At 37.4% G+C, this 14,437-nt stretch overlaps 1 protein-coding gene across 6 annotated transcripts in view; it reads right to left on the reverse strand.

The window, feature by feature from the left end:
• Positions 1-3,211: 3,211 nt before the first annotated feature.
• The window catches only part of Alg8 (ALG8 alpha-1,3-glucosyltransferase), a 38,842-nt gene continuing 27,616 nt past the window's right edge, over positions 3,212-14,437 (reverse strand). For 3 of the 6 annotated variants that reach the window (XM_078046745.1, XM_005323245.3, XM_078046744.1), the window contains 8 exons: positions 14,208-14,334; positions 13,851-13,954; positions 12,930-13,050; positions 10,205-10,344; positions 8,741-8,880; positions 5,837-5,934; positions 5,484-5,556; positions 3,212-3,820 (listed from right to left, as the gene is read on the reverse strand). In XM_078046745.1, the coding sequence (XP_077902871.1) occupies positions 3,589-3,820; positions 5,484-5,556; positions 5,837-5,934; positions 8,741-8,880; positions 10,205-10,344; positions 12,930-13,050; positions 13,851-13,954; positions 14,208-14,334 (1,035 nt within the window). In that variant the 3' untranslated portion in view covers positions 3,212-3,588. The remainder of the gene's footprint in view (positions 3,821-5,483; positions 5,557-5,836; positions 5,935-8,740; positions 8,881-10,204; positions 10,345-12,929; positions 13,051-13,850; positions 13,955-14,207; positions 14,335-14,437) is intronic. The other 3 variants (XM_078046746.1, XM_078046747.1, XM_078046749.1) reach the window with 3 other exon arrangements.

Here is a 14,437-nt window from a genome sequence, read left to right on the forward strand (position 1 = left end):
CACTGGGATTATAGACTCGTCCACCGTGCCTAGATTGATTCAAGTTCTTAAGACTGAAAAAATAGTCTCAGCTGCCATTAGTACAGTAGCCTATTTCTCTGAAGCACAAAGGGATAGAGGGGCCAAAAGCTATTTTTACCATGATCATGCTGGAAGTATAATTTTATTAAGCTACTGAAGAACAAAACATTTTTTCAGTATTTTTTTTTTAAAGAGAGAGTGAGAGAGGGAGAGAGAGACGGAGAATTTTTTAATATTTATTGTTTAGTTCTCGGCGGACACAACATCTTTGTTTGTATGTGGTGCTGAGGATCGAACCCAGGCCGCATGCATGCCAGGCGAGTGCGCTACCACCTGAGCCGCATCCCCAGCCCCTTTTTTCAGTATTTTATTTAGAGACAGGGTCTCACTGAGTTGCTTAACCTCACTTTCGCTGAGGCTGGCTTTAAACTCACGATACTCCAGTCTTAGCCTCCTGGGCTGCTGGGATTACAGGCATGCACCACCATGCACAGTCATATTATGAATTTTCTTGTACTTCTATTTATTACTAACTTCTGAAACATATGAATTTGTTGTTGAAAATCACCTGCATGTCTATAAAATTTCAAAACATTCATGAATCTAAAATATAGTACCTGGAAAATGTACTGGGTGGTAGGCAGGAAGTCTGGGTTCCAGTCTATGCTGGCACCAGTCAGTATTTCTATCTCCAGAGCCATTTTCCTCCTGATAGTGGAAGGGGTTATTCTGTTTAAAGACTATTTTTGGACTCTGAACCCTGATGTCAAAGGAAAATGTAAATATAACCTAATAGGTAAAATAGATCAAAACATTATTTATTTGGTGGAAGGTGGGATGGAACCCAGAGGCTCTGAGGTAACTTTGAAAACAACCCTCCAGTGCTCAACCCTCCATTCTAGAAACTTGTACCAGATGAGTTCTTTCAGTTCTGTCATCACATCACTTTTACAGTAACTACATGCAAAGCCTATTAAACTTGGCTTTGAGAGCAGTCAAATTAATCTTCCACTTAAAAAAAAATTTTTGGCTTATACAATTGGCGAAAATGTGTGGAGTTACATTGGTCCTTTGTGCTAATGCCTGCACTAGTAACATTTAGGTTTTAATCATGCTCTGTGTGGTGTGCTTGCCCTTTCAACTGTGCCAAACAATGGGACTAACAATACAAGTTTGGATTCCTGGGGAAAGCAGGCTAAAAAAACACACTCAAGTACTACAGTTGTTAATGGTAGAAGCAGATCCCTGGCAGTGGGAACACTGGGTGGGGACACTCGATTTTGGGGGAGAAGGGAAGAAAGAGAAAAGATTCATGTAGGTAGCAACAGGTGTGTGTGTGTATATATATACGTGTGTGTGTGTGTGTGTGTGTGTGTATATATATATATATATATATATATATATATATAGAGAGAGAGAGAGAGAGAGAGAGAGAGAGAGACAGGGAGGGAGGGAGGGGCGGGGGAATCTTCCATATATATATTATATATATAATATATACACATATATAATACAATGCTTCAGGCAATGTTTTAAATCACTTCTCAATTCAAGAGATGATGATTACAGGTGCGGTGACACCTGTAATCCCAGTGACTTGGGAGGCTGAGATAGGAGGATTGCAAGTTCAAAGCCAGCCTCAGCAACTTAGTGAGACCCTGCCTCTAAATAAAATACAAAATAGGGCTAGGGATGTGGCTCAGTGGTTGAGTGCCCCTGAGTTCAATCCCTGGCACCCCCTACCACCAAAAGAGAGAGAGAGAGAGAGAGAGAGAGAACACGAACAACACTGAGGCAAATGATGGTTAAATGGTTAAATAATTCTTTAAAATGGAGGTAGGGAGTCTGGGGCTGTGGCTCAGTGGTAGCTCACTTGCTTAGTATGCGTGACACACTTGGGTTCGATTCTCAGCACCACATACAAATAAATAAAAAATAAAAGCCCATCAACAACTAAAAAATATTTTTTAAAAAATGGAGGTAGGATTTCCAACCAGGCTGTATGACTCCAGGGTCCCAAAATTCTTTTCCTTTTTTCTGTACTAAGGACTGAACCCAGGGGTGCTCTACTACTGAGCTACATCCCTCAGCCCTTTTTAATTTTTGGGACAGGGTCTTGCTAAATTGCTGGGGCTGGCCTCAAACTTTCAATTCTTCTGCCTCAGCCTTCTAAATTTCAGGGATTATAGGCATGTACCATTGTACCTTCCTTTAGGACCATTACCTTACTTTTTGTAGTGGGGATGGTACCTAGGGCCTTGTGCATGCCAGGCAAGCACTCTACTAGTGAGTCACATCCCCAGCCCCCTAGGTTGAATCTTGAAGTATGCATAATCAGATGATAGTAGAAAAGTCAAGAGGGGAGAGGAAGCAGCATGAATGAAAGGAAGCAGAGGTCTAATATAGTGTGGCACACTGAGAATTTTATGTTGTTGAGAGAACTGGACAAGGGTGCAGGGGAGACTCTGGTGACGCAAGAGGAGTTATGTTTCTCTCTCCCTTTGGCCAAATCTCCATCTTTATGTCTCCAATAACAGATTCAAGAGAAGTCTGGGAAAACAGAATGGATTTAAGAGATGGAATAACTGGATTAGCATCCTAGGATGCCGCTGACCTTGGACTTTTTCTGATCTTCTTAGGGGGTGATGGGTAAATAAAATGTGTAAAAGTTCTGGTGTTGGCTATATAAATGTTGGCTAAATTTGAATGTTCAGCATTAGGTGATTAGAGGTCCGAGATAAAATGTATGTAGTACTATCAAGGAAGGGACAGGAAGAGACAAATTTGCAAAATCTCTTCAATTCTTTCACACCAGGAAAAGTTTAAGTGGCAGCTATCAAAATTGCAGTGCTTGCTATCAGAAAAAATGAGCTGTTCAAGATGTCCTAAACTCAATATAAGAGTAGCTTATATTTGGTTTGTAGTCTCTGATGCCTGGCCAAAGCAGTGCATTAAATAGTCTTCTGGCTTTGAATATTATCATTGTGTAACTTCAATGGGAAAAAAACAAAACAAAACCAAACCACAAACCAAAAAAAACAACAACAAAAAAAAAACAACCCTCCCCCCCACCATCACCAAAAACCTCCTAGAACAAGGTGTACAGAATGGGGATAGTACACCATCTGCCTGTGTGCATGCTAAATAGGAAAATGTAGGAGCTGGTAATGATCCAGAAGTATTCTGTGCAGAAATTTAAAAAAATGCTATTTTATTTATGTTTCCTTCAGTAGAGGAGTCTAATTATCCTTTATATCCTAACAATGGTTAACTTAGGCTACAAATAATTATGCTGTTAATCAGACTCCGTTAGCTTTCAGTAAACATAGCAGTCAGAGGAAGATGAGATTTTTTTTTTTCAGATGAATTTCACTGCTTACGGAGGGCAGTGGCTTCTCACCATGGTGACAATCAGGTTGCTAGGCTCGACAAGGCCAAGGATGGCAAGAATGGTCCTCTAAACAGATCTACTAAAATGAATGGCTCATGCCACCAGCAACTTTCTTCAAGTTCTGATTAATTTCCCATGAAATAATTGCTTGGCCTACTTCCAAGCAGTTCCTCTATTCATTGCTTCTTTGTCTTGCTGACAGGAGGGCCAGTCAACACTGAAACATACAGTCTGAACCAAGCATATGTGATGCCCACTGCACAATACACTGAAGTCAGTAACAAAGGGATAAAGGGGTACTTCAGCTTCCAGGAGGTAAAAGGGAAAACAAATTCACAGCAGACTTCCAGAGGCCCCAGGCCAAGGAGGTAGAAAGTTTCCATCCAATTAAAAAGAGGTTTTTCTTTTCTGAAGAAAAGGAGAGAAAGATGAGTCATTCTGGTTTAGCAAACATTTCCCAGCTAAAGCTTTCCCACCTATACTGTTTTGGTGTGAATTATAGCCAAGGCTGAAATAAAAATTTTACATTAAATTTCACATCTAGAAAAAGTGACAATGATATACCATTACATTATCATAATAATCCAAATTTACCCAGTCATCTACCTATGTTTGACACTTAGCTGAAGCTGTTCATAGAAAATTAGCTCTGTATTTGGAAGAGGGAAAGGGACTGGGGGCTGTGACACTAGAATAAAAATATGATGAAATGTAACATAATTGAGAATTAAAAAAATTTTTTTTGTGGTACTGGGGATTGAACCCAGAGGTACTTTACCACCAAGCTACAACCCCAGCCCTTTTTAATTTTTTATTTTGCGACAGTTGCCCAGACTGGATTTGAACTTGTGATCCTTCTGCCTCAGCCTCTTAAGTATCTGGGGTTATAGGCTCACCACTGTGTTCATCTTAGAATTTCAAGTAAGTAGAATCATAAAATATTTGTTGTTTTGTGTCTGGCTTCTTTCACTAAGCAGATTTTCAAAGTTCAGCCATGTTGTAGCATGTATCTGAACTTCATTCCTTTTTCTGGCTAAATAAATTCCATTATAAGTACATACCAAATTTATTTATCCATTATTTTTATTGATAGCCATCTGAGTGGTTTGCATCTTTTGTGTATGTAAATAATGGTGCACATTTCCACATTAACATACATGTACTTGCTTGAGTCCCTGTTTTCAATTCTCTTGGGTGTATAACTAGGAGTGGAATTGCTGGGTCACATGATTTATAAGTTTTAAAATAATTATAATTAATTATATTAATTTTTATGTAGATAGATATGATCCATAAGCAAACTAATTTAAAGTTTAGAAGAGCAAAAAGTTTCACCCATAAATTTTTTAAAGAATTTTAATATTTATTTTTTAGTTTTCGGTGGACACAACATCTTTGTTTGTATGTGGTGCTGAGGATCGAACCCGGGCCGCATGCATGCCAGGCGAGCGCGCTACCGCTTGAGCCACATCCCCAGCCCCTCACCCATAAATCTTAACTATTATTTTTTCATAGTTCTAGGAATTGAACCCAAGGTCTCACATATGCCAGGCAAATGCTCTACCACTGACTATATCCCTAGTCACTTTTCTTCTTCGGAGACAGGGTCTCATTAAGTTGCCCAGGTTGGCCTTGAAATTGTTATTCACCAGGTTTAGCCTCCCTTAGTTGGGATTACAGATATGCACCATCACACTCAGCATCTGTAACAATTTTTACATAATATCTTTGTTTTCATCTCTACTTAGGGATTGAGTCAGGGCCTTTTGCATGTTATTCAAGTGCTCTACCATTGAACTACATTTTCAGCCCTTTACATTCCATTTTTTAGTTTTCATTTAAAGCTTTAAGCTAATTTAGTCTTTCTCAAATACTTCCTCAAACTAAAGACACAAATATGCTGTCATGCCAGAATTATAGGATTATGGGTAATTTCTCACTCTGCTTACCAAGTTTTTGTAATGTTATTTTACTGTTATAACTTAAAAACAAATTTTAAAGATTTACCTTACCAGTTAGTAGTAAACATTTCAGAAGTATAAATATAATTTAAATGTGCTTTTTTGATTACCTGAATAGAATCTTCAGTGAAGAAATACTATAGATGGTGAATAGTAACATGAGTAAGATTTTAATGGGAAGTTCTGTTTAAAAAAAAAAAAACACATGATATTTTAACTGGTAATTGAAAGATTTATGATACTTAAGACTATATACACACACAAACAATTAATTATGACAATAATATTTTTGAGTTTATGCATTTTTGTGACATTTAGAGATATTTTGAACTAAGGGCAAATTGGAGGTTTTATTTAAGATGACATCTCTGAGACTTTAGGATTGTTGAAATTAGAATAATTATCTCCAGCCTTGACTAAAAAGGCACATGGTGTCAAATGCATCTAAAAAGAAGCTGTTTACCTGGGGCAGTGAAGAGCAGAGGGAAGAGAGAATAATGTCCTGTTGTGGTCAGAATCAGAAAAATCGAAGCATCTCCTGCTTTTTCCACAGACAAAAGGCTAAAAATAAAAATTCTTACAATAATTCCTTGAAGTAACTGAAATCATACTTGCAAAGAGCTTGAATAAACCGCTTCTATCATTACTCTTACAACTGATTTAAGCTTAAAATAAGTATAGATTTTTCTACAAGTCCAATTCAATTGAGAATAATTTTTTATTCTAATTTGTTATATATGACAGCAGAATGCATTACAGTTCATATCACACATATAGAACACAATTTTTTAATATCTCTGGTTGTATACAAAGTATATTCACACCGTTCATGACTTCATACATGTACTTAAGGTAATGATGTCCATCTCATTCCACCATCTTTCCTACCCCTATGTCCCTTCCCTTCCCCTCTCACCCCTTTGCCCTATCTAGAGTTGGTCTAAATCCTCCATTGCTCCCCCTCCCTACCCCACTTCGAGTCAGCCTCCTTATATCAGAGAAAACATTTGGCATTTGATTTTTTGGGATTGGCTAACTTCACTTAGCATGATATTCTCCAACTCCATCCATTTACCTGCAAATGCCATGATTTTCCTCTCTTTTACTGCTGAGTAATATTCCATTGTGTATACATATGCACAACATCTAGGTTGGTTCCAGTTTAGCTATTGTGAATTGTGCTGCTATAAACACTGATGTGGCTGAGTCCCTGTAGTATGCTGTTTTCAAGTTCCTTGGGTATAGACCGAGGAGTGGAATAGCTAGGTCAAAAGGTGGTTCCATTCCCAACCTTCCAAGGAGTCTCCATACTGCTTTCCATATTGACTGTATCATTTTGCAGTCCCAGCAGCAATGTATGAGTGTGCCTTTCCCCCCACATCCTCACCAATGTTTTTTTTCTATTCTTAATAGCTGCCATTCTGATTAGAGTGAGATGAAATCTTAGAGTAGTTTTGATTTGCATTTCTCTAACTGCTAGAGATGTTGAACATTTTTTCATATATTTGTTGATTGATTATATATCATCTTCTGTCAGTTCCTTGGTCCATTTATTGATTGGGTTATTTGCTTTTTGGTGTTTAGCTTTTTGAGTTCTTTATATACTCTAGAGATTAAAGCTCTATCTGATGTGCAAGTGGTAAAAATCTGTTCCTAAGCTGTAGGCTCTCTATTCACCTCACTGATTGTTTCTTTTGCTAAGAAGAAGCTTTTTAGTTTGAATCTATTCCATTTATTAATTCTTGATTTTAATTATTGCACTATTAAGGAAGAAGGGGCTTAATCTGATATGATGGAGATTTGGGCCTACTTTTTCTTCTGTTAGATGCAGGGTCTCTGGTTTAATTCCTAAGTCCTTATCCACTTTGAGTTGAATTTTGTGCATGATGGAGATAGGGGTTTAATCTCATTTTGTTGCACATGGATTTCCAGTTTTCCCAGCAGCATTTGTTGAAGAGGCTATCTTTTCTCCAATGTATGTTTTTGGCCTTTGTGTAATATAAGATAACTGTAATTATATGGGTTAGTCTCTGTGTCCTCTAGAGAATAATTTTTTTTTTTTTATAGGAAAAGTTAAGTGACTGATAGAGTATACCAAACCAAATCAGGAAATAACTTCTCCAAAGAAAGGAATCTTGTGGGATTGGGAGCTGCCTAGTGGTAGCAGTCAGGCAAACAGGATACAGAATTTCATTTCCAACCCCATAGCTCATCTCCTAGATAATGCCCTATACCTTCAGTATGAATTCAGAAGAAGACTATTTTTTGGGGGAGGGGGCTCCAGGGATTGAACCCAAGGGTGCTTACCCACTGAGCCACATCCCCCAGACCTTTTTATTTTTTATTTTGAGACAAGGTCACTGTTGAGACTCTTTGAATGTGTGATTCTCCTGAGCTGTTGGGATTACAGGTGTCTGTCACCGCACCCAAACTGTTCTACTTTTTAATCTGACAATTTCATGTTGCTAATTAAACCCAGAGAAGCCATAAACTGACCTGAAAATTTTGCTTTAATGTTCTTTTAGAGTTTTAAATGATTTCTCAAGATTTGAGAAAAACATCCAAGAAAAAAAGGCCAATTCCATTATCATCTATCTATTGGGTTTCAATTGTACATAAAATGGACACTACTACCTTTAAAATGCTTCTTTTTAGCAGGGCGTGTTGGTGCTCACCTGTAATCCCAGTGGCTCAGGAGGCTGAGCAGGAGGACCGAGAGTTCAAAGCCAGCCTTAGCAACTGTGAGGCACTAAATAACTCAGTGAGACCCTATCTCTAAATAAAATACAAAATAGGGCAGGGGATTCATAAATTCTTAATTCATAAGTCCTAGTTTCTACAGATGTTAAGAAAGGGGATGATACCCATTTATTCTAATTATCTTAAAGATTGTTGAGAGGCTCAAAGGAAGAATGGAAAATAATAATAATAATGATAATAAAGCAAATAAACAGTATTGGAAAATCTACTTCTGTAATCTAAACATTACAGAATTATTACAGAATGGTCTCAATCCTTATTTTAACTAACACTTAATAAGGAACCATGGGACTTTATTTTAACAGAGGAGATATTGCCAAAGCCCAGGCTTTTTCTAAACCATGTTGCCGTTCAACATCCACACCTATCATGATATTTAATTATTACAGTATTTTTACCAAAAAATGCAGAAACATCACATGCATTTTTGCATACCTTGGAACCTTCATGGGCCCAGGGATCCCAAGTAAACATTCCTGTCCTGTTGAACTGTTCCTTTGCCTTTGCCTACCCTGATGAACATGACAAAAAGGAACAGAGCAAATGGAAAACAGCAAGACACCGTGAAATATGCCAGAAATGCAGACTGACTAAGCTATGTGCTTACCTCATTGGGAGAATTGCAAGGAGTATGGCTTTTTCATGGACATGCCATCCAAACATGAAGGAACTCAAGGCACAAAGAATTAGACATCGCAGAAAGCCTCTGGGCCCTTGGGGTTTAAACCAAAGACAGAAAATGGAGGGCTAGAAATAATAAATAAAGATAAAATTTCAGTGTCATTTAAAATCCCAGCTTGACAGGATCAGGCAAATGCAATTTGTATTAATGCTGAAAAATAATAGACAAGTCTCTATTAAATTGGTGTAATTTATCACAGTATGCATAGTCCACCATTTTTTTAATGTAATCTTTTTTGGTTTGTTTTTAGTAGCATGTGGACATAATATCTTTATTTTATTTTTTATTTATTTTTATGTGGTGCTGAGGATCAAATCCAGTGCCTCACATGTGCTAGGCAAGCGCTCTATCAATGAGCTGCAACGCCAGCCCCATAGTCCAACAAACATTAACATGAAAGCAATAACTCAGAATAAGCAGGCATTTGGAAGTGTATATTTAACTCATTAAAAGCAATTCTAATTATCAAAATTAACAAATGACAATTAAGTTCTGGATATACAGTATAATGATTTATATATTTATAATTAGTATTAGCTCAATCTATTAGATGAAACTACAAAGTTCAGATTTTTTGGGCTAATAAGTTAGATGTTACCAAATTAATAAACAAACATGTACCTTTTGGGGTTGGAGTACAATTTACAATAAAACTACTGCTTCTATATGCAGCTTACTAGGCTGAGATTTTTGAAAAAAGGTTTTGACCTCAGTGAAAACATGTGAACAAGTAGGCCAGCAAAGCTTAGTTATCTACATACTAGTACTGCCACGTACCTAATGGAGTCAGGTGTCTTGCAAATAAGTTCGGAAATGAAAATTAACACTGAGCATAATCATCAACAGGATTGAATTTATTGGAATTTTACTGAAATTATATCACAAAATTGAAGTCACCATGATCACTAACAATGAATGAAGGTTCTAACAGCATCTGACTCAACAGACTCAACAGATATGCAAAGAGTCACTATTGACTTTCTCAGCTCGTTATCTGTATCAAGACAAAATATCCATGCCATCTAGACATATTTAGAATGCTGATCATTTAGCTAGGATGAGAAAAACAAAACAATCTGGATGATCTGCCACAAAGATTTCCTCTTTCTTCACAGCATGGTTCATGTCTTCTCTATGGGCTTTCTTTTTTCCTCACCCCAGGGTGGACAGATGGTCTAACAGCCACTGGCAAGAATCTTGCAGAGGCTTTATTGGCAATCCTTCCCTACCATGTACAAAGTTTCTCTAACAGTTGCCAGGAAATGCTTCAGTCTGCAGGATTACAGCCATGGAATTCACCCTGCAGTCTGAAAACCTTCATGTTGAAATTCAATCAACCACGCAACAGAAAAACAGAGAAAACTCAAGTAATACCAGCTGAATTCTTACCAATATGGCGATCAGAGTGCAGATGAGTGTTGCCAAGGGAGTCACTGAGGGAAGGACTATATGTTGGAACTGCTGAACCAAACCACTTGTCATTGAGGCCTTAGGGATCTTGTTGGGATCAAGAAGTTTCAATTCCAAACCTAGAGAATAAATAAACAAACAAACACACTCGCACACACACTCATACACACACATATTTGTAATTAATGGGACTCCATAATTACCTTGAGAAATTTTGTTGCTTAAAGCAAGATTTCATGAATTTAAGTCTGTACTGTCCTACCTCTGGCAGAATGCCTCTTGCTTTAAGTTATAATCTATAAAGTAGCTGTTTGCATTGAAATGGGGAACTGTGGCAGCCTACAGGAATCTTGTGGGCAGGTAATATGTAAACAATAATCTGCTCTTACCTCTTAAATGAAGCAATTTTTAGAATGTAGACTATGTCAAATCCCAACTTTGAATCCGTAATTTCTTTTCCTTTTTTGGCAGTAGGGATTAAACTCAGGGGCACTTATTGTTGAATTACATCTCCATCCCTTTATTTTTTAATATTTTGAAACAGGGTCTGGCCAAGTTTCTTAAGACCTCGATAAGATGCTAATGCTGGCCTTGAACTTGGAATCATCTTGTGTGAGCCTCTCAAATTGCTGAGATTAAAGGTGTGCGCCACCATACCCAGCCTGAATCTTTCATTTCTTATAGGAGAAAGTCCATAATCTTAAATACAAAGTCTTCCATGATCTAGCTCCTCCTTACTTCTCCAGCCTCATCTCTTCTTTGTTAAATGTGGCCTGCTTATCACGAACTAACTATGGGTCCTCAACATATCACTCTCAACATCTGTGTCCTTTTGCTCAGGCTACTCTTTGCTTAGAATGATCTACTTGTTTTGCCAAATTAACTCCTAATTCACTTATTCATCTTAGTTCCTAAATCAAAAAGCAGAGAAGATTTTCTTGTAAGCTTTCTATTGTAGTGTTTGTATACTACACTGTTTTTGTTTTCATGCTCATTTCCTTTATTATACTATGTTCCCTTAAAGACAGAAATGATAGGATGTTGTCTCCTCTGAACAAAGGAGTTAAAAAAAAAATTTGTTAAATAAACCAAATTTGGAATAATGATGCAAGCTCCTTCTCAAACAAGCACCAGAGTAACAGGATAGTCACAGATAGTTTGAGCACCTGTAAAGCCCTTCTAAATGCCATTACTAAATCTCCCTCTTGAGGGAGAGGGGTGGGGCTGTAGCTCAGTGGCAGAGTGCTTGCCTGGCATGTGTGACACACTGGGTTTGATAATCAGCACCATGTAAAAATAAATAAAGGCATTCTTTCCATCTCTAGGTACAAAACTAAAAAAAAAAAAATTAAAAATAAAAATCTTGAGGTAGGTCTGGGGATATAGCTGTTGGTAGATTGCTTGCCTCATATGCACAAGGCCCTGGGTTCACTCTCCAGCACCACCACCCCCCCTCACCCATAAATCTTGAAGAAAAGATGTAGACTACTAAAATATTTTCTGCTTATTTACCCCTTTCTCTGTCCCCTTCAGTCCGTTGATTCTCTATTAAAAGTTAACAATTATTTCCCTGCAACACAGTTGCCTAACTTGTCACTGACTTTCCATGTGAGACATCTTTGAGGAGGCAGATATACAAAGTATAGCAGTTTCTTGGTTCAGATAAGGCAATTGGCCCTGTCCTGCTTTTTCTCACCAGGGTGGGCATGATTCATAGACGGGAATGAGTTATTCCATAGTGAATTATTTTGTTTTTTTAGTTGTAGTTGGACACAATACCTTTATTTTATTTATTTATTTTTATGTGGTGCTGAGGATCAAACCCAGGGCCTTGCACATGCTAGGTGAGCGCTCTACCACTGAGCCACAAATCCCGCCCATAGTGAGTTATTTTTAACATAACCATCTCAAGGTGTACATTAGTGTTCATTACAACACAAACATGAAATGCATTGCCTAAGCCAGGCATGGTATGTGTCTGTATAGTCTCATCACTTAGGAAGTTGAGTAAGGAGAATCAATTGAACCCAGGAGTTCAATATCAGCCTTGGCAATACAGTGAGATTGCATCTCAAGAAGGAAAAGAAAGCTAGGTGTGGTGGTGCAAGCCTGGGTTTTGGGAACATGATTTCAGGTTCAAGGCTAGCCTCAGCAACTAAGTAAGGCCCTAAGCAACTCAGTGAGACTCTGTCTCAAAATAAAAGGGCTGGGAATGTAACTCAGTGGTAAAACATCCCTGGGTTTAATTCTCAGAACTGGGGGGGTGGGGGGGGAAGAGGAAAACGTATAGACTGGGCTTTTTCATTTCTTTTCATCTCATGCTAAAATGCATGGTTATCATTTTCCTTATTGGCTTAATATTCAGAGTCACAATTTATACATTCTCTATTCTTGCTTCTTCATATATATAAAAGTAAGGTTATTTCTGCTGAATGTTTTACTTCAGGCAAAAATTACCTCTGAAGTATCAATATATTGTTTTTTACCAAGGAAAGAATTCCATTTCCACCAGGAGCTTTTTTAAAGAATGCAATTTGTTTACAGAACTAAACCTCAGTCCCAAGAAATGTTTCCTCTGTTCATCCTGAGGGCTAAATGCAGGACTGGAGAAAAAACAATTCAGCCACATTCACAACATATTTCTGGATGTGACCAGTCCTATCAATATTCACAGTCTAAGTTTTGAAAAGATATGATACCATACCAATGACAGACAGAACTTTGTCCAAAGCGTTGTATAAGGCCCAGAAGTTTGGAGCCCAGTATGCATGGCAGAGGCCCCTCTTGAAAGGAAAGAGTCGGGAAAAGACTTGAGGCAGCTGGTTCTGTTAAAAAAAAGAAGTGATTGAACAATCATCAATTTTTTCCAATGTCAAAAACAAAATTGGAAAGCTGTCTATGGCACAATGTGTAGAAAGTTATAAGGTCTAGTACCAGTTTGTTCCTTCAAGTAAACAGTTGTATGATCCTGAGCAGTTTATAGACCTTTTTTAATCTAATCTTATCAACCAGTCAATGGGGCAAGACACATAAGAAAACACTGAATACAAGTTGCATACTATTATGAAGTAAACAGTAATGAAAGAATTTGTAAGGTGCAAAGGAGAATTCAGAATGCAGAACATTCAAGTTTACTGGAGTGAAGGGGAGAGCAGGAAAGTCTATAAGAGATATGGTACTTTTCAGTTTTAGTAGAAGTTAAAACTGACTTCAGGGTGGGGAGCAACAGGAAAACAGAAACACTTGAACATCTCTTCTAGGCATTTTGCTGTATATGAAAGATTATAAAAATACTGATTTGGAGGGTTAGAAATAAATTTCAGCAAGTATGTGAATTTGAAAATAAAAAATCCACAAATAATGAGGATCACTTCTGTGTATATCTGTGTGTATAATATACAGTTAACATATACATGTATATATATACATGTACACATTTGAATATGCACAACAATGTCTGAAACGATACTACCCTAGTTTTGTAAAAGTCAAAAAGGGGAGGGGGTAAGAAATGAGTAGTTTTATTTATTTCATATATTTCTAGCTTTATAATTTTCTACTAAACAATGACAAACACATGTATTTCTTTATTTTTAAAAAAGAAGAAAAAAATAAACAGGCTTACCAAGGCTAGGAAAGGACCCAGTGAAAGAGCAGAAACCAGGAAAACGATAAGTCCCAGCAAAATAACGCGGACAAAGCTGAAACTGTTCCATCGGACAGACCCATCTACAGAAAAGGAACATTACCATTAACCAGCAGCTTGGAGAAATATAACCCAATAATAACTACAAGTATCCCCTTTGGGCTATTTGTCTTTATGATATTGAAAGAACAGAGAAAAGTCAGGATGGGTAAAGAGTCAATAGAATCAATAGATGAGAAATATCTGTTGTGATTCATAAAACTTTATACAGTAAGGCACTAAGTCAATACAGTTAAAGAAGAAAACAAAAAAAATTTTGTTATTAGTAAAACTTGCCTGGTTTATTTGCAGTGAAACAGTAAGAGCGTAGCAGATATATACCATAAGCTGGTGCTACATAGAGGTAGATGTGCTTGAAATGCAGGAGAACGGCAAAGAAAAATGCTCCTTCCACGTGCCTTTTCTAGAAGATTGAAAAGGGAAATATTACTTTAAAACTCAAGGTAAAAGAAATTGCAATAATTTAGTATCCTTGATTGAATCCTGAAAGAGGAAAAAGGACATGA

The sequence above is a fragment of the Ictidomys tridecemlineatus genome, chromosome 4, assembly GCF_052094955.1.
Source record: "Ictidomys tridecemlineatus isolate mIctTri1 chromosome 4, mIctTri1.hap1, whole genome shotgun sequence".
Lineage (NCBI taxonomy): Eukaryota > Metazoa > Chordata > Mammalia > Rodentia > Sciuridae > Ictidomys > Ictidomys tridecemlineatus.